Below are 18,467 nucleotides of genomic sequence, written 5' to 3' on the forward strand. Positions count from 1 at the left end.
AAGTCGGTCGACCTGTAGTTATACCCAACATAAAACAAAGTATGAGAAGATGTAATTCACTTTATTCATGCAATTTTGGTTACTACATTGATTGAAACATAAAATCTAACTCCTGTCGACGGAAAAACGAATGCACTTAGTATGTACATCAAGCCTTTGAACTCCTAAGCGACCCTAGTGGACGAGTTATAGTCTCGTGAGGGTTTACATAGAGATCTACCCACAAAACCTATACTAAAACCAGCAATCTTCGTTGGAGGAATCACAGTCAACTCCGGCCTACATGAAGTCCGGGACATACTCCGGGATTTTGGAGACCGTGAATTCATAGCATGCGTCGAACGCGAATGCTTCCCCTTTTCCTCCAAGTAGCGCGTTTTGACGACTTCATGCTACAAAAGCAAAACACAAACTTACTTTGTTAGTGGTGTTTAATAGGAAGACCAAACAACATGGATCACGTAAAATAAACCACAAACATACTTACAAATTGTTCAATAGACAAGTTGAAGTTGGTAGCGTTGAAAATCCGGGGTTGGAGAGCTAAAAAATCAAGTATCGCATTTTCAATGCCTAGGTGTCTATCATGGACTTGTTGAACACTTCTTCCATTAGGATTTCCAAATTCTTGCCTATATTTGTTGTGTACCCTAACCCAAAAGGTTACGACATCCACTCTTACGGAGGAATGATGTCTAACTCGAGGTTCCGCGTACCACGCTTTGGTGATTGCCAAATCTTCATTTGAGTCAAATGATGCCATTGTTGTATGTAGACGTATTGAGAGAGTTAGATAGAGTGTATGATGATATAAGCTTTGGAGAGTATATGCAAATAGGTGTGCGTTGTTTTGTACATAGAACTAGTGTATTTATAGGATAATGCACAAATTTGGCCGTTATAGTGCCTAAGTACAAGTCAATCAATGCAATTGTACTTGAAAAAAAATTTGAATTTTGAATTCGCCGACGCGGTTTTTGTTTCCCCAATATGCCGACTAAGTTTGGCTGGCAGGGTCTTAATTTTCTTACCCTGCCGACCTTATTATGATTTTAGGCATCAGGAATTCATTTTCTTCTGTTTAACCGTCGGAATGGTATTTGGTCATTAGCATGCCGGCTTGATTATAGTCGGCAAGGTCGTAATTTTATAACCTTATCGACCTTATTATTTTAAGGCATCAGGAGAAGGTACTTTTTGCAACAGATAGTGGGCAGGATCGATAATCTAATACCCTGCTGGCAGTCAAACAGACGACACTGTGGTAATTTTCTTACCTTCCCGACCCTGGTAACTACACCATTTCTGCTGTAAGGTCTGGTAGTTTGACAGTTCACAACCTTGTCGGCCCTGGTTTAGTCGGCAATGTAACTTAACAAAAGCATGCCGGTAGAACTATTGAAACTTTACATATCTAAATAAACCATTCATTCAACAACTAGAAATCCAACATTTTTTGTCCAAAATACGAAAACATGTTCCATAAACCTTAAAAAACATTTGTCCAACCATTAACCTTAACATTTGTCTACCACAACATAAAGAAATAAACTAGGAATGCATTCATTCACCACCACGACCACGATCATGGCCCCGTTTAGGAGCACCATCACTACTACTACATTCACCACCACGGGAATGACCCCTCTTTTTGTCAGCATTCATCTTGGCTTATGCTCCCCTCCTGGATTTTTCTTTCCTCTTTACTTCAGCATCAGATTGCTTGAACAATTCATAGGCATCCTCATTGTCAACATTGATAGCAAAGTCAATGTGCTTACTTTGCTCTTCAATCGACAAAGGCTCTCCTCTATCTCTCGCGCAACACATCACCCTCACAAGGATCTTTAAATGATCCTTCTATTTTCAATTAAAAAACAAACAATTAATAGAATGATTCGATAATGTAATCTTAAAACAGTAAGATCAACTCTAAAATACTTACAAAGAACTTAAGACTTGTTGCTGGGTATTTCGATGCCATCTTCCTCTTACGAGCCAAATCTTCAGCAGTCATTTCCCTAATAACAGTAGGACGAGCCAAATCCAAGTACCACATCATGTATTTCTCATGAGCTTCATGACCTTCGGTCACCTCGTCCAAAAGATTCGTATCGAATTTACGGCCACGTCTTCCGTTCCAATGATCGTTAACTGGCGCTGGAGCGTAAGTGACGACAATATTTTATTGAGACATGTTGCAATCCTCCCTTACCACTTCAAAGTCTGGATCATCGAAATGGGGTTCTTCTTTCCGGTTTCAGTTGAAGTTGAAGCTGGGGTTTGTTGAACATTAGCTTGAGTTTGTTCTCCATCTTCTTCTTCTTTTTCTTGTTCCTCTTCAAAAATTTCATCTCGTTATCCTTATCTTTATCTCCATTACCATCATCATCATTACCTCCTCCATCAAGTGGCATGTCTTGATCACCATCATCATCATCATTGTTACCTCCTCCAGCAGGCGAAGTTCTTTCAACAACATCATTATCATCACCTCTTCTACCAGATGGAATTGATTGGTCTTCATATGGAGTTTCATCCGAATCATTTGGTTCCGGTGGTGGTTGAGAATCATTCCGTACACGGATCTTAAGCGTCCCCGGCTCAACAAATTCCCCTCGATGTGTTGCAGTCAAGAGATTTTCACTAACACGAGGAGGTCTTGAAGGAGGAGTAGCAGTTTTATTCTTTCCCTTTTGCGACCTAAACAAGAACAATTTAAAAGAAATTCAACAGTCGACAGGGTCGAAAAATATAACCTTGCCGACGACACAAAGTCGGAAGGGTCGATATCTAAACTACATGTCGGGTAAAGCATAGCCGACATGGTCTTATTACAATAACCTGTCGGCTTAGAACCACTTGAACACGGTACTTTCAACATCAATAGTCGACAGGCTCTATAATCAAAACAATAACGGCTAAGATAAATCCGGTAGGGTGGTATTCAAATACCATTCCGACTTTCAAAATTTAAGGCATCAGGAGATACTAAAAAATTGAAATACAGCCGACATGGTAAAAATTTAAGGCTAGGTTTAGTCGGAAGCTCCTAAAACTGAATACCTTCCGACCTTGTAAGTAGCAGTTACAGATATTAACATCCGGCAAGATCTTCAACCTAAGAGCTTGCCGACTAAACATAGCTATGAAATGTCGGCAAGGTCGTGGAACAAACACCTTGCCGGCTAAATAACCGCAAATTCAGAATTTTGATTTTTCTGACCTAATTTGACATGAAAACATGAGATTGAAATACTAGAGTGAGTTTAAGTAGGCCCTTACTTTCTTAATCGCGTCATTTTTCCTTTTTTCAGAGCTTCGATTTCTTCTTCTTCAACCGTTTTTTTTCTTCTCTTTCTTTTGAACTAACAGAGCAATTCCAGGGTTGTATTCGTTGGGTTTTCTATTTGTGTTTTTCATACGACTAGCCCTAGGCCGTGGTGGCTCCATGTTTGAAGATTAATCGGAATTTTCGAATCGACGATTACGACGAGTTTTGATGGTGGTGTGATGGAGAGCCAGTATAGCTGTGGATATGAAGAAGAAGAGAAGAAGGAAGATGAAATGAAAAAAAATAAAACTGATTTAGAGTAATTAGAATTATAAATGGTAAGGGTGGTATTGTAACTTCACCCATATTTGACCTCCCCTTAGTAAGGGCACTATGTCCATATAAATCTGGGTATACCTCAATTAATCTGGGTATACCCCAATCTCGCTAGGATAAAGAACTCTATTATTGGGTCTTAAAAAGGGTGGTTTTTTTTGGGCTTAATGGGGTCATGAAATAACAACCCATAGAACCCCTTATCTATCATTTTTTGTAATGTCTAATCTACCTTTAATTTGATTAGTGCTAATTAAATTGATTAAGCTAACTAATCAATCTTAATGAATCGATTAGACTAATCAAATCATTAATCTTTTGCAAATCAAAACTAGATTTTTTTGAGTTTTGAAGAAGGAAAATGGTGATATTGGTGAAATTTTTTTGAAAAAATTTAAAGAAAAATGATGAAACCCTTCATCTCAAAACTCAAGATAAACTTATAATCAACTACCAACATCAATTTTATCAATTCAAATCCGTCAAAAATATGGAATTTTTTGTTGTTACGGCTGGGTAAATGTGTCGACCCAGCCGGAAATACGACTATACGGTTGGGATATTAGGAACTCCCAGCCGTGAACACATACAACGGATGGGAAGTTAAGAACTTTTGGCCGTTATGCTTCCCAGAATAACCTGAGTCTGTATTACGACTGGGTTTACATAATTTTCCCGTCCGTAATTCAATTTGAAAGTTAAGAATTTTTTTGTTTCAGCATGAATTCTTAATACGATTTTAAATTACTAATACTTTCATTAACTAGACCACAATAAAACTCATTACATGCTTAATATATCCCCGTTACAAAGTTGGTTTCAATAACATCCCTTTCGATGTATCAAGAAATCTTTGATAATGGTCATTTGAGTTTGGAAGTTGAAATTATAACCTTTCTATTTTGTCCATTCCTTGTTAGCTTGAGATACGACTTCTTCATCAGTCTCACCTCTAAGTCGAAGTTGCTTGCACATACGAAGTAAAGCCATATACTCTTCTACTTTTTTGCGTAATCGAAGATACAATTCAATCCCATCGCGGTTGTTAGTGTTACCTGTTTCACTACAAAAAAAAATTTAAAATCTTACTCCAATAAGATTGACTTGGTACACCACCATTCCTTCGTTCTTCTCCCTTCTTTAGATAGCATAGCATAAAATTTTGGAAAAGAGATAAGTCTTCATCCAAAGTAAAGTCGGCTCCTTTGAGTACATTTCATTTTGGAAAAGAGATAAGTATTTATATTTTGAGTACATTGCATTGAGTTTGTATGAGTTTTAGTAGAAATTATTGTAGAAGGTGCTATTTTTGATTTGGAATGGGTGGTTATATGGATATGGAGTTATTTCAAGTTTAAATAAGTGGTTGAACATCTAGAGCCTTCTATAGATCAGTCTTCAAACGGATCTATTTTTCAAAATTAAAAAAACTAGCCGATTTGATGTGGTATAAAAGAAAATTATAGGTAGTTACGGCTAGGAAATCGCTAGGTCGACCAAGCCGTAATCCTGTATAACATGCAGAGTTTGTGGTCTGTCATATTTACGGCTAGGATTCCTGGCCATAAATAAGATTTATTACTTTCTGTCATAATCACGGCGGGGAATACAAACCGTGAAAGAAGATTACGGCCTGGATATGTAGCCGAAACCAGGAGCCCTCTTTTTTTTTGGGTTACCAGAGTAATATACGGCTAGGACCTTCCCATCCGTAAGTGGTTTACAGACGGTTTTTCGAACCGCTTAAAGAATTACGGTCAGGAACTAGAAAGGTCGACCAAGCTGTAAACTAATTTACGGTTCGTAGTCTTAACCGTAAGCTTGATACACGGTCAGGATATATAGCCGTAAATATGACTCATTTTATTTTGTGTGGCCAGAGTTCAAATGGGCTAGGTTTTTCCCAACCGTGAAGCAATCACAAATGTTATTCCCAATCGTTTCTAGATTTACGGCCGGAAGTTTCTAACCATTTTCTTGTTTACGGCTATGAAAGTTTATTTAACAACAATTATATGCATTTTCGGCTAGGTTCTGTGAAGCATCGACCTAGCGAAAGTGCAAAAAAAACTCAACAATGTTGATTTTTTCCTTATTTTTCTTATATTAGACAAATGGAAATACTAACATTCATTCATGCATGCAAACCTCCAAATCCATAACCAAACAACGAAAACAGTAAATAGCCAAAGTCTTAGATAATAAAAAATCCATGAAGCAAAATCCTAAAAAGAGAGTAAATAGTCATTCATTCACTTGATTCCTCCTCCTCCGAATATGTGCTCAAAAAAAGTATCCAAATCGTCGTCCTCTTTCTCCTGTTCAACAACTTGTTCTACCACTCTGGCCTTTTTACCTCTTTTTCCCCTGCCAACTTGAGTTGAAGTCTTTTTACCTCCACCACCTCCACCTCGAGCACTTGTTCCAACACGGCCTCCTTTTTCACCTCGACCACGACCACCTTTTTCACCTCCACCTCGACTGCCTCGACCGCCTTTTCCTTGCTTTGATTGAGCTTGCTCACCGGAGGGAGTATCCGAGTCGTCGCTAGAAGAAGGATACCTATCCCTCTTACCTCTCCTTGATCGTTCCTCTTCATAAGCATGTAGAACTGTTTTCTCAGGAATTATTATGCCTTTAACTCGATTCCGGAGTAATCTTTGTTCGGGGACCGTCAACTTTTCACCCAAATCAATCATACGGCTCATGTCCTTGACCACCCAATTAACTCGTTCAACCTATTTTTTTATATCAACAGTAATTATTCATAGATAATTAGTAGTATACGTACCACTATCTTCTCCCAATCATCTTCTTCATTCATTGATTCCTTTGATTTTGAACTCTCTTTCTCTGCCTTCTTCAAATATCTCTGCGCCTCCGGATCCAAAATTTCCACGTAAGGATGATCCCACTCTTGATACCATTCCATGTAATTCGCATCCGCTTCGGATGTCCCATGATAAGCTTAAAGCGATCTTCAACTCATTTGGTTTTTTCTTTCGGAACGAGCATTCCAATGATCAACCAACGGTGTTGGTTCATAGATCAATTTGACATCTTTGTCCTTAAACAGGGAGTTTTCTACGCTCAGACTAAAACGAGAGTCTCCAGGTACAATTTTCTGGACTATACCAATTTGGCGGAGCGTTCTACGGGGATCCAAAATGACGAACCCAGTTGAATGAAACAAATGTCCCGCATAGGTCGCCACATTAGAAAATTCTCTATCATCAACTTCCTCATCTTCATCCTCATCAAGTTTCAAATATGGATCAAACACCACATCATCAATTATCAAAGCATCCAACGTTTTCCTCATTTCGACCATTTTCATCTCTTTAGCCTTGTGCTGGGTCCCTCCAAAAGGGTATCTTCCTCCTGTAGGTTTCTCTAGAGGCCATTTTGTATCCCGAGTAGGCCTTAAGGATTTAAAATGGTCGTAAACCCATGACTAGAAAAAATAGTATCGATTATAAATAATATATTACACACAAACCAGTATATAAAAGTAAAATAAATAAACATTTGTTATATTAACACAAAAAGATACCTGGATAAGAGCAACAGATCCCATAATTTGTATTTCGTTCCACCTAGTAGCTTTGCAAATACTTTCCATCACACTAGCAAGGAGGGAGGTGGCGCACGAGTACCTGGGTAACTCGTTTGTTTCCGGATCGAGACTGAGAGTCTTCAACCACTGCAAATAACAATCATTTACCTTATTTCCTGAGAAATCGGGAAATAAGACGGTCCCAAGAGCTTGCAACAAGTAAGATATAGCCGTATGTCTAGCTCTTTCGGCGTCCATCACGATCTCTCCACTAGCATTCTTGCGATCAGATTCCTCAAACTTGTACCTTAAACGACCAAAGTTAATCTTCCTTGACATGTTAAATGTTACACGACGTTCACCCGGTAGTTTAAATTCCATTTTATCTCCAGGTGCGGCTCCATAACCTATCTCAAACTCTTCTTTCGTTTCACCTTTGCCCCATCCAAGACAGTCTTTCGCCACTACATAAAGCTCATCAAAAGGAAGACAATTGTTGAAACCCTCAAACACAGCCTTTCCTTCCAAAGAAAGATCGGTGATTTTCTTTGCATCATCCGGAGTCATAGTCATCTCGCCAAATGGGAGTAGAAAAGTCATGATTTCGGTACAAAATCTTTCTCTAAAACCACAAACTGTCATAACATCATACGTCTTCTGCAAAGCCTCGATTCCAGACCATAACCCCGAAGGTTTTACCAAAGCTATTACAACTGAATGCTCTTTCTTTAACGGCCAAAACCTTCCTTGTTGGTTCTTTAGTTTAGGGACTGCCTTATTGAGAAACTACAAATAATATAAAATTTTGGTTGTTACGATTAAATATCCATAATAAAATGAAAATAACATATATATAATTTAATTTATTACCTTTGTGCCACAAACCCTAGCAGCCCATGAAGACGGGTAACCAATCAAGATGGAACGATCTCTTGGCGCACCCCAAGGTCTCCCATTCTTCCTGGGAGGTAAATGCACCATATCATCAATGATTTGTCTTGTCGTTTATTTTGGTAGATACTTATTATTTTCCTCCTTATCGTCCTCATCAATTACAGATTTACCTTTATCAATAGAAGCACCACTAGAAGTGCCAACTTCAGTTCCTCCAGTAACAACAAGTACACTCTCACTTCCTCTAGCAACTCCAACTTCAGTTCCTCTATTAACAATTACACCTTCATTTCCTCCAGTAACAAGTACACCTTCATTTCCTCCAGTAACAAATGCACCTTCACTCCCTCCACCAACTCCAACTTCACTTGTATTAACTTCACTTGTATTCCTTGCGTTTGCACCCAATGGTTTTGCGTGACGAGGTTGCGGGGTCGGATCACTAGAAGGTGTTACTTCTATTGATCATTTCTTCCTATTTCTTTTTGTTCAAAGACAAACAAGACCAAAAACCAAAAGAATATAAGTAAAAACGGCTGGGAAATCTTGACAAAACCAAGCCGTGACATTGATAATGAGTAGGAAATATGGATAGTCCCAGACGCAAACAACATTACGGATGGGATATTTAGTAATCGACTGAGACGTAAAAATAATAACGTCTAGAAAATATGGAAAGTCCCAGACGAAACAAAGATAACGGATAGGATTTTGAGTTATCGACCAAGACGTAAAAAGAATAACGGCTGGGGAAAAAAATTGCGCATTGGTTACTCATATTACGGAGAGGAAAACCTAGCCGTCGTATAAAATCGCCTAGGTTACTAAGTTTTAAGGTTCGGAAACTGAATTACGGATAGACAAACCAATACGTAAACACTGCCGCTGAAAAATATTCGAACACAAGGTAATATACGTCTAGGAATAACCTAGCCGTATATAACTTGTTGCGGATAGGATTTATCAATCTCGCACGCATCGACAATTTAACGGATGGGAATTCTAAAATATCCCAACCGTAACAATTATAAACGGCTGGGAGTTCTAAGCTATCCCAACCGTGATACATATACACGGATGAGAAAACATTAGATCCCAACTGTGAGACCTATTTACGGCTTGGAAAGCAAGAACTCCCAGCCGTAATCAATTTCAGAAACAATTTTTTCAGACCTACATTTTCGAAACCAACTGAAAGATCAATATAAAAATCTTAAATAAAGAGTGGGTTTTTCAATTCATACCTTATAGCTGTCATATCAGGAGTCTCGGCGGCTGGTGCATATCCTTCTTGATCTTCACTTTTACTTCATTTGATGAAGTTGGTTTCTCTGCTTCATGAGGGGGTTGATTCGACGAAGAATAACATAGATTTTCTTTAGCTTTCATGCTTTTATAACGTGAGTTTAATCGACGACGATTTTTTTTGAATCGACGATTAATCATTGATAAACGAAGAATGGAAGAAGAAAAGAAGAACAAGGAAAACACAAAGGATAAGAAGAATGGGAATGAATAGGGTAGGGGGGGACAATTTTGATTCTTTTAATAAATTTTCCGTTTTTTTGTTTTATTTTTGTTTTTGTTATTTTTTTATTAGGTTAGATAGTTAATGGGAGGGTAGAAGGGTAATAAATAAAAATGATTGAGGGTATTTTTGATCTTTTACACTACCATGATCTCCCCCTATACCATTTAACCTCCACTTAGTAATTTAAGCCCCCAAAGACCCACCCCCTAGAGCCCCAATAATAGAGTTCTATATAAATACTAAAATAACCTTGTTTGTTTAAACTTGATTCATCTGAGTCGTCTCGATCCGTCCGACTGAAATTACCTAACTCACCTAATTCGACCTAAAATGTTTGTTTTTTTATTCATATTTGACTCAAAAATATGTGAGTCAGAGACTTGGTCCCATAAATCATGGGTGTTTCTATACCTAACTCAAACGGGTCTGAGTCAAAAGACGAGTCAAATCTGATTCAAAATAGAAAACAAACAGTCTGACATCTGACTTGCGACGAGTCAGAGGTTGACTCGGATCCAGATCACGAGTCAAATGCAAACAAACATAGATGTAAATGATTTCAGGCGAACCACCCTTTGCCAATGCTTGAATCAACTAATAGTGTTAGTTCTTCAGAATATTTCTAATAAAATTGTCGAGGTTCGTTGTAGATGAACCGCCCTTTGCCAACACTTGTCTGCAGCGCTTCTTGAATTCATTAGCTCTATCCCTCATCTCTTTACTTTCTTTATCATCTCCATTCAGGTTCATGAACTTCTTCACAGTCGATGCAATTTCATCTCTTTTAACCACTTTATCTGCTCCAACCTCTTTCATAACCTTCATTCCAATCTTCCAATCATCAACGATTAGTTTACTGTTAGTGAATTGATCCATAGCTACTGGAAAAGTAAGCATGGGCACACCTGCATAAACACCTTCAAGAGTTGAATTCCAACCACAATGTGTCCAGAAACCCCCTACCGAATAATGGCAAAGGACCCTCAGCTGGTCACACCATGGCACTAGAAAACTTTGAGTACTAGGCAATACATTTACAGCATCTCCATCAGCAGCAGAGTTCTCTGTATGACCCTTCCCGCCACGTGAAACCAGGAAGTATCGAACACCACTCTCATCTAACCCAGACAATATCTCCTCCATTTGTTCACTTGAAGCTGATAGAAAACTACCAAAGGACACGTACAAGACAGAGTTTTCAGGTTGCGAGTCTAGCCAATCCAAGTAGTAGTGCTCCGCCCTGTTCACATTGTTATGGGTCTCATCCTCAAGTGCAGCGGAGAGAGGTATGGAAGGACCAACAGAGTAGACAGGTAATGGAAGTATTTTCATTAATGACGCGATAACTTGATGCTCGAGCTCATCATAGGTAGTGAAAAGAAGACATTTTGCTTTACAAGCTGCAGCGACGGACTCCTTTACGCTGCTCAAGAAAGGTTGGGTAAATTTCTTTAACACTGAAGGCATGTCAGCTAAGCGTATGGGTGAAACTCCAGGAATATAGTCTACAAGCTGATCGCCGCATTCTAACACACAGACAGAGTTGCAATTGGCTCAATTAAAGATTTTATCAGAAAAATTAAAGTGAGATGGCTTCAACTGCAATTTCATTTTGTTTTTGAACTATAAATCACAAAAATTAAAATTTGTACCTGAAGAAAAATCAACTGGGTAGTGACCATTCTGAACAAGAAGATCAATGTTTTTAGAGCACGGAAGGAGACATTGGCCAAAGCGAAACAACTTGAACATTCCTCCGATTCGCAACATAAACCGCCCATGGCAGTGTCGCATCTGCTATGATAGTGGTGACCACCATAGCCGGATCATCATCTTTCATTAACTGGTCCAGCAACTCCTCGAACGGATCTTCCATTTTTGTTTGTACAGCTACAAAGAAACCACCGAGATCTAATCCTCGGACCAATTCTGAAGGTATCACATTTGGTATTGAACGAAGGTGAATCTGAGGTGGTAATCTTGACTCAGAAGCCGATGATTCAATGAAACCAAGCCACTCCTCTGTAACAACAAATGTGATTCTTAAATCATCAATAGCCAAGAATTTGGTGGTCAGAAGCTTACAGAAGTTTATCACCGGATTGATGTGTCCTCTTCCTGGATACGGCAGCACTACCACATGCTGCCTCTTGGTCATTCTACTGCTTTCCATTGTTACCTGCCTGATGAATTAGATCAAAACAAAAGCAATCTCCAGTACTGAATGTGAATTTTTTAAGTAAAGCTAGACAACAATGGTGATATTCAGTTTACCAATGATTATGGATTATAATTTAGTCTCATCTAGCTTCTGCCAGCAAATTTAACTCATCAGGAAATCGTTGACTTCTACTTTTACTTTATTCAAAGTACAGACAGCCCATATGGGTGGTGGGGGCATGAAATTTTAACATAGTGAACAGCAATCTGCTGTTCAGCTTGAATCAACTAGTTACCCTGGTACTGCAGAATATTTCTAATAAAATCGTCGAGGTTGACAGTAGACGAACCGCCCTTTGCCAATGCGTTTCTGCAACTTTTCTTGAGTTCATTTGCTCTACCCATCATCAGTTTACTCTCTTCATCGTCTCCGCTGATGTCCATGAACTTCTTCACAGTCAATGCAACTTCTTCTCTTTTCACAATTTTTTCTGCTCCAACTTCGTTTATTACATTCATTCCAATCTTCCAACAATCCACAATTAGTGCTCTACTTGTAAATTGATCTAAGCCTACGGGAGAAGTAAGCATAGGTACACCCGCATAAACTCCGGCAAGTATTTCCATTAAAGCTTTTGTAACTCGAGGCTCTAGTCATAATAGGTAGTGAGGAGAAGACAATGTGCTTTAGGAACAGCACAAACATTTTCCGCAATAGTAAAGGATCGTTTGCGAGACAGATCCAATGATGCTGGCATGTCAGCTGATCTTATGGGTGAAACTCCAGGAATATAGTCTATTAGCTCGTCTGCAAATATACACATATTATTATTGACCAGATAATATTGGGATGTTTTCAGCTGACTAAAGCTCAAAACTTAATTAGAATTAGTACCTGAAGAGAAATCAATTGGGTAATGACCATTCTGCTTAAGAAGATCAATGTGATAAACAATAGAGAACACAGAAGGCGTCAACGGCCAAAGAGAAACCACTGGAATGCTCCTCCGGTTACCAACAGAAACTGCCCATGCAAGTATGGTGTCAGCTATAATAATTGTGACCCCACACCAGGATCATCCTCTTGTTGTAACTGGTCAAGGAACTGCTCAAATGGGTCTTCCATCTTTGTTCGGACGGCTTCAGAGAAACCACTATGGTCCAATCCTCGCCCCAATTCGGAGGGTATCACATTCGCAATTGAACAAAGCTGAATTTGTGGCGGTAGTCTTGGCTCAAACAACGATTGAAGGAAACCGAGCCACTCTTCTGTAACAACAAAACTGATTCTGATATCATGCTTACCTGAAAATTTGGTTGTTAAAAGCTTACAGAAGTTCATCATAGGATTGATATGTCCTCTTCCTGGATATGGCATTGCTACCACATGTAGTCTGTTGATTTTACTACTGCTTTCCATGGTCACTCGCCACTTCCGGCTACAAAGAGAATCAGAAAATGTGGTTTGATATTGATTGAAAAGATGAAAATTACAATGAATAGCTAGAAGCTATTTATAGAAAAAAATAAACAATATATAGCTAACAGCTGTGACGAACAATGTGACAAGGTGTCTCTTTCTATAGTAGCAGAATCAACAGATTCTCTAACAGAATCTAAACTAGTGCAACTTAGAGTTAATATCCTAATTATCATCTAACTAACTGTCACTGAGACAAGTGACTGACTGACAGTTAGCACTCGCATAAAATTTTCAAGAGTAAATGATATTTAGTTTACTAATAGATCTATTTTATAGAAACATTGGCCATTAGGACCGTAGCCGACAGTCAAAAATATTTTAATAAGACACAGAAGCAGAATAAAAGACTTATCATCATCGAAGTATCTCAACTTTAAATGGTATTCCACGGAAAGGATTCCTTATTCTAGAAAACTAGTGTTTGGTTGAAGTAAACACTAATTTCAGGGTAATCTGATTCTTTCTTAAAATGGTTACAAATTTTCTTAACCAACAATCAGGAATCTAGTTCTCATTTTTGAGGTCAGTGGATCGAGTCTCCGCTCTAGAGCCACTTAACAACCATATGAGTTCCATACTACTAAGGAATATCTTATTAGGTACTGCAAAGCAAGTGGACAAGAGATTAAATTACATACGAGGTTATTGGCTGGAATCCAAGGTAAGGTAATTCTAACCTATACGTTTTGAAAACCATCTACGAGCACCAATCAATATTCTCAAATCTAAAACTCAAACTCATCTTTCCCTTGTCATTGCTGTTGAGAAAGTTGGGTTACCCAATGTCTCTCCCAGGCAGGACTAACGACATTGGTTAAACATGTGGGCAAGCTATGTCACTGTATCAGATAGCTACTTTCCTAATTCCTAAGAGTCTTTGCCATAAAATTGTTTCTCACCTAGACAGAGATATTGGTGGGGGTGAGGATCCCAATCCCACTGGTACAGATCAAACTGCATGATTCCCATTTCAGATCTCTGCACTAACCATTGAAATTGGAATTTCTGCAGTTATAAAAGGAAATCTTTGTTATTTTCTGTTAACGGCACCTGTTGGGGTTGCCCACAGGGTGGCCAAATCTTTGTTACCACTGCTTTCCATAGTCACCTGCCTGAATTAGATCCACACAAAGCAATCTCCAGTACAGAGAAATTTCTAAGCAAAATTAGACAGCAATGGTGATATTCAGTTTACCAATGATTTTGTGTTATAATTACTACTAGTCTCATCTAGCTTTTGCACACTCATTACGAAGTCGTTGACTTATACCTTTATTTCATTCGAACATAATATGGAAATACAGACAGCCCACATGTAGTAAAAGCCACAAACAGCAATATGCTGTTCAGCTTAAATCAACTAGTTACCGTGGTATTCCAGAATGTTTCTAATAAAATCGTCGAGGTTTGCCAACGCTTGTCTGCAAACCTTCTTAAATTCACTAGCTCTAGTTCTCATCTCTTTACTCTCTTCATTGTCTCCGTTGATGTTCATGAACTTCTTCACAATCAATGCAATTTCTTCTCTATTAACCAATCTTTCTGCTTTCATTATTTTCATCCCAATTCTCCAACAGTCCACAATTAGTGTTCTGTTAGTGATTTGGTCGAAGCCTGCCGGATAAGTAAGCATGGGTACACCCGCATAAACTCCTTCAAGAGTAGAATTCCACCCACAATGCGTCCAAAATCCTCCTACAGATGAATGACAAAGGACCATCAATTGGTTACACCACGGAACTACTAAACTTGGAGAACTATCCATGTCATTGTTATTGATAGGATCTTTTCCCGTAGCCCAGCCAAAATTTCTTCCATTTGTTCACTAGAAGCTGACAGAAAACTACCAAATGAGACATACAGGACAGAGCTTTCTTGCTGGGCATCTAGCCATTTCAAGTAGGACTCCTCCGTGTTCACATTGCTAATGACATTTCTTCTGACAGGATCATCCCCCAGTGTCATAGGGAGAGGTATTGAAGGGCCAACAGGGTAAACAGGTACAGGAAGTACTTCCATTAAAGCTTTTGTAGCTTGAGGCTCTAACTCATAGCAGGTAGTAAGAAGAAGACGACTGCAGAGACAGCTTCCGCAAGAGTAAACGATCTTTTGCGAGCCCGATCTAATGTTGCTGGCATGTCAGATAATATTACGGGTGAAACTCCAGGAATGTAGTCTATTAGCTCGTGTAGACTAATAATAATTGATGTTTTCAGCTAACTAAAAGCTCAAAATTAAAATCAGTACCTGTAGTGAAATCAACTGGGTCAAGACCATTCTGCGCAAGAAGATCCATGTGATAATTAATAGAGAATACAGAAGGCGACATCGGCCAAAGAGAAACCACCGGGATACTCCTCCGGTTCCCAACAGAAACTGCCCATGGCAATACGGTGTCAGCTATGATAGCTCTGACCCCCACACCTGGATCATCCTCTTGTTGTAAGTGGTCTAGGAACTGCTCAAATGGGTCTTCCATCTTAGTTTGGACAGCTTGAAAGAAACCACCATGGTCCAATCCTCGCACCAATTCGGAATCGAACGAAGCTGAATCTGAGGCGGTAGTCTTGACTCGGACTCAAGGAAACCGAGCCACTCCTCTGTAACAACAAAAGTGATTCTTATATCATCCTTTTCTGAAAATTTGGTTGTTAGAAGCTTACAGAAGTTCATCATGGGGTTGATGTGTCCTCTTCCTGGATACGGCATCGCTACCACATGCCGTCTCCTGCTTTGCCTGAATTTATCAAGATTTGTTCAGTTTGAGAATGGATCTGCTTTAGATTTTGCCAGCCAATTCTTGTTTTCTACTGTGATTTTGAAATTCTTTAACCAGACGCCTTTTTTGAAAAAGACAGAAATCTTAAAGAAGAGTCTTATCAATATCGTTTATAATGGAATCCGACTGGTAAATGCATCAAAATTATTTTAAAGGCTAAAATTCTAACATAATGCGCCACTAGGATTTCCTGTCTTGGATGTTAATTAGCGTGACGTGGTTATGCCACCTTTAAAATGGTTTTAATAAATGCATTAAGGTTCTTATGAGATGATCCACCGGCTGCCGATGCTTTTCTGCAGCTCTCCTTGTGTTCATTTGATCTTCTCCTCATATCTTTGCATTCTTCATTGCCTTCATCCAAATCCATGAACTTCTCAACAATCTTTGCGATTTCATGACGTGTAACCAACTTCTCTGCTCCGGTTACCTTCATCCCAACTTTCCAGTCATCCACAATTAGCTTTCTGTTCGGAATCTGATCGAAAAATATAGGAAAAGTCAGCATTGGTACACCTGAATAAACTCCTTCTAGTGTTGAATTCCATCCACAATGAGTCCAAAACCCTCCAACAGAAGAATGGCACAAAACTCTCAGTTGGTCACACCATGGCACTACTAAACTGTTAGTACTCTTCATCTCCTCATCGGACAAAGTACCCTTTTGGCCGGAAGTGTCTCCCCGTGAAACCAACAGATATCGAACTCCACTGTCGCGTAACCCATCTAAAATCTCCTCCATTTGTTCCTTGGAAACCGATAGAAAGCTGCCCAACGAGACGTATAAGACGGAACTTTCCAGTTGCGCATCTAGCCATTTCAAGTAGTAGTCCTGCTCGTTACTATTGTCAAGTGCAGTAGGGAGATGCGGTATTGCAGGTCCAATGGAGTAGACAGGCAACGGAAGAACGTACATTAAAGCCTCTACAACTTGGACTTCAAGCTCGTGGAAGGAAGTAAAAAGAACACATTGAGCTTTCCGTTCCAACTCGAATGCTTCCATGACTCGGCCGAGCACATTCCGACCAGTCCCGTCAAAGATTGTCGGCATGTCCGATAATCGTGTCGGAGTGATTCCGGGATTTAAAACGCCAAACATTTTGATTTTCCAGAATTTAAACTAGTAAATTAAACAGCACTTACCTGATAAATCCACCGGAAAGTGCCCATTTTGAGCAAACAGATGAAAATGATAGAAAACGGAGAACACGGAAGGCGACATCGTCCAAAGGGACACCACCGGAATATTCCTCCGGTTCCCAACATTAACCGCCAACGCCAAGTACGTATCGGCAATAATAGCCGTCACAGGAGATTCAAGTTCGAGTTTGTCCATGAGCTGCTCAACTGGAGCTTCCACATTCGTAAACACTGAATCAACAAAGCCGGAGAAATCTAACGCGCGGACTAGTTCGGACGGTATGACATTGGGGATTGCACGCAGATGAATCTGTGGCGGCCGTGGATTTGAATCAATGAAACCAAACCATTCTTCAGTAACTACAAATGAAATCTTGATATTTTCTCCCAACTTTGGTACTAAAAGCTTGCACAAGTTCATCATTGGATTGACATGTCCTCTTCCTGGGTATGGCATCGCGACGACATGACAAACGTTGCTGTTTTTTCCATTATTGGTGCAACTCCCCATAGTTGAAATACTTGCAGAAAACCAGCAATAGGTAGAAGAAGAAGATGATGATGATGAAGTAAATAGTACTAATGGAGGAGACCCTTATTTTGGTGAATGATTTTAATGGTCACATGTGGTGGTCTATGATACTTGTGCACTTACCTACGGCACTTTTGGTTGGCCAAGATATTCCAATCCAAAATTGCTGCCGTTGAGATTTGTGGTTCCCCACATGGTCTCTCAACTATGATGTCAGAGGCGCACTAAAAGTTAACAATGTTGCACGTCTTAAGCAGAAAAAAATTAAAAAAATATATAGCTCGCACCAAGCATTATTCCAACATTTGGTTGTGGGAAAAAGCCTAACTAGCCACTGGACATAAGAAGCTTTGGTTTTTTTTTCTTTTTTTTTTTTTTTATATCAAAAGATTGACAGAATAGAATTTTGTATTACGAAGAGTGTAGTAATTTGATTAGTCCGATTGGGATATATCTAGATTAAAAATAAAATAAAATAGGGTTGTTAGGAAGTAAAGCCCGGTTGTCATGTATTTTAGAAAATTGCTAAATTGTGTTTGCTTAATTAACAGTTAAATTAATTAGTCGGATTAAAAGTTATGAAATCTTATTTTAGATTGAACTTGTGGATTTTGTTGGAAGATTATTTTTTTTGAGGGAAAAAAATTTGTCCTGCGAATTTAGTTTGTAACTGAAATGAAACCACGCTAACTAAACACTTCTAAGAGACGGATTGCATGGCTGTTTAATAGTTTCATTCTCTAAACTAAAGAAAAAATCAACACTTTCACAATTCAAAGTAT

The 18,467-nt window shown here is 39.0% G+C and overlaps 3 protein-coding genes and 3 pseudogenes across 3 annotated transcripts; all 6 read right to left on the reverse strand.

The window, feature by feature from the left end:
* Window positions 1-5,862: 5,862 nt before the first annotated feature.
* Window positions 5,863-6,542, reverse strand: LOC113329102 (probable U6 snRNA-associated Sm-like protein LSm4). Its single transcript, XM_026576074.1, has 2 exons — window positions 6,402-6,542; window positions 5,863-6,348 (listed from the first exon to the last, which is right to left on the reverse strand). The coding sequence occupies exons 1-2, from the start codon at window positions 6,540-6,542 to the stop codon at window positions 5,863-5,865; spliced, it is 627 nt and encodes a 208-aa protein (XP_026431859.1).
* A 3,479-nt stretch (window positions 6,543-10,021) lies between these two features.
* Window positions 10,022-11,417, reverse strand: LOC113329221 (UDP-glycosyltransferase 87A1-like). Its single transcript, XM_026576185.1, has 2 exons — window positions 11,244-11,417; window positions 10,022-11,117 (listed from the first exon to the last, which is right to left on the reverse strand). The coding sequence occupies exons 1-2, from the start codon at window positions 11,383-11,385 to the stop codon at window positions 10,195-10,197; spliced, it is 1,065 nt and encodes a 354-aa protein (XP_026431970.1). The 5' UTR covers window positions 11,386-11,417; the 3' UTR covers window positions 10,022-10,194.
* Window positions 11,387-12,378, reverse strand: LOC113329103 (UDP-glycosyltransferase 87A2-like; the record flags this gene model as incomplete). Its single annotated transcript, XM_026576075.1, has 2 exons — window positions 12,056-12,378; window positions 11,387-11,774 (listed from the first exon to the last, which is right to left on the reverse strand). Coding segments are annotated over exons 1-2 (711 nt in total), but the record flags the coding sequence as incomplete, so codon positions are not given.
* A 20-nt stretch (window positions 12,379-12,398) lies between these two features.
* Window positions 12,399-13,889, reverse strand: LOC113329222 (annotated as a pseudogene).
* Window positions 13,890-13,914: 25 nt separating this feature from the next.
* Window positions 13,915-15,991, reverse strand: LOC113329104 (annotated as a pseudogene).
* Window positions 15,948-18,189, reverse strand: LOC113329220 (annotated as a pseudogene).
* Window positions 18,190-18,467: the final 278 nt, after the last annotated feature.

This window comes from Papaver somniferum, unplaced genomic scaffold (assembly GCF_003573695.1).
Source record: "Papaver somniferum cultivar HN1 unplaced genomic scaffold, ASM357369v1 unplaced-scaffold_115, whole genome shotgun sequence".
Lineage (NCBI taxonomy): Eukaryota > Viridiplantae > Streptophyta > Magnoliopsida > Ranunculales > Papaveraceae > Papaver > Papaver somniferum.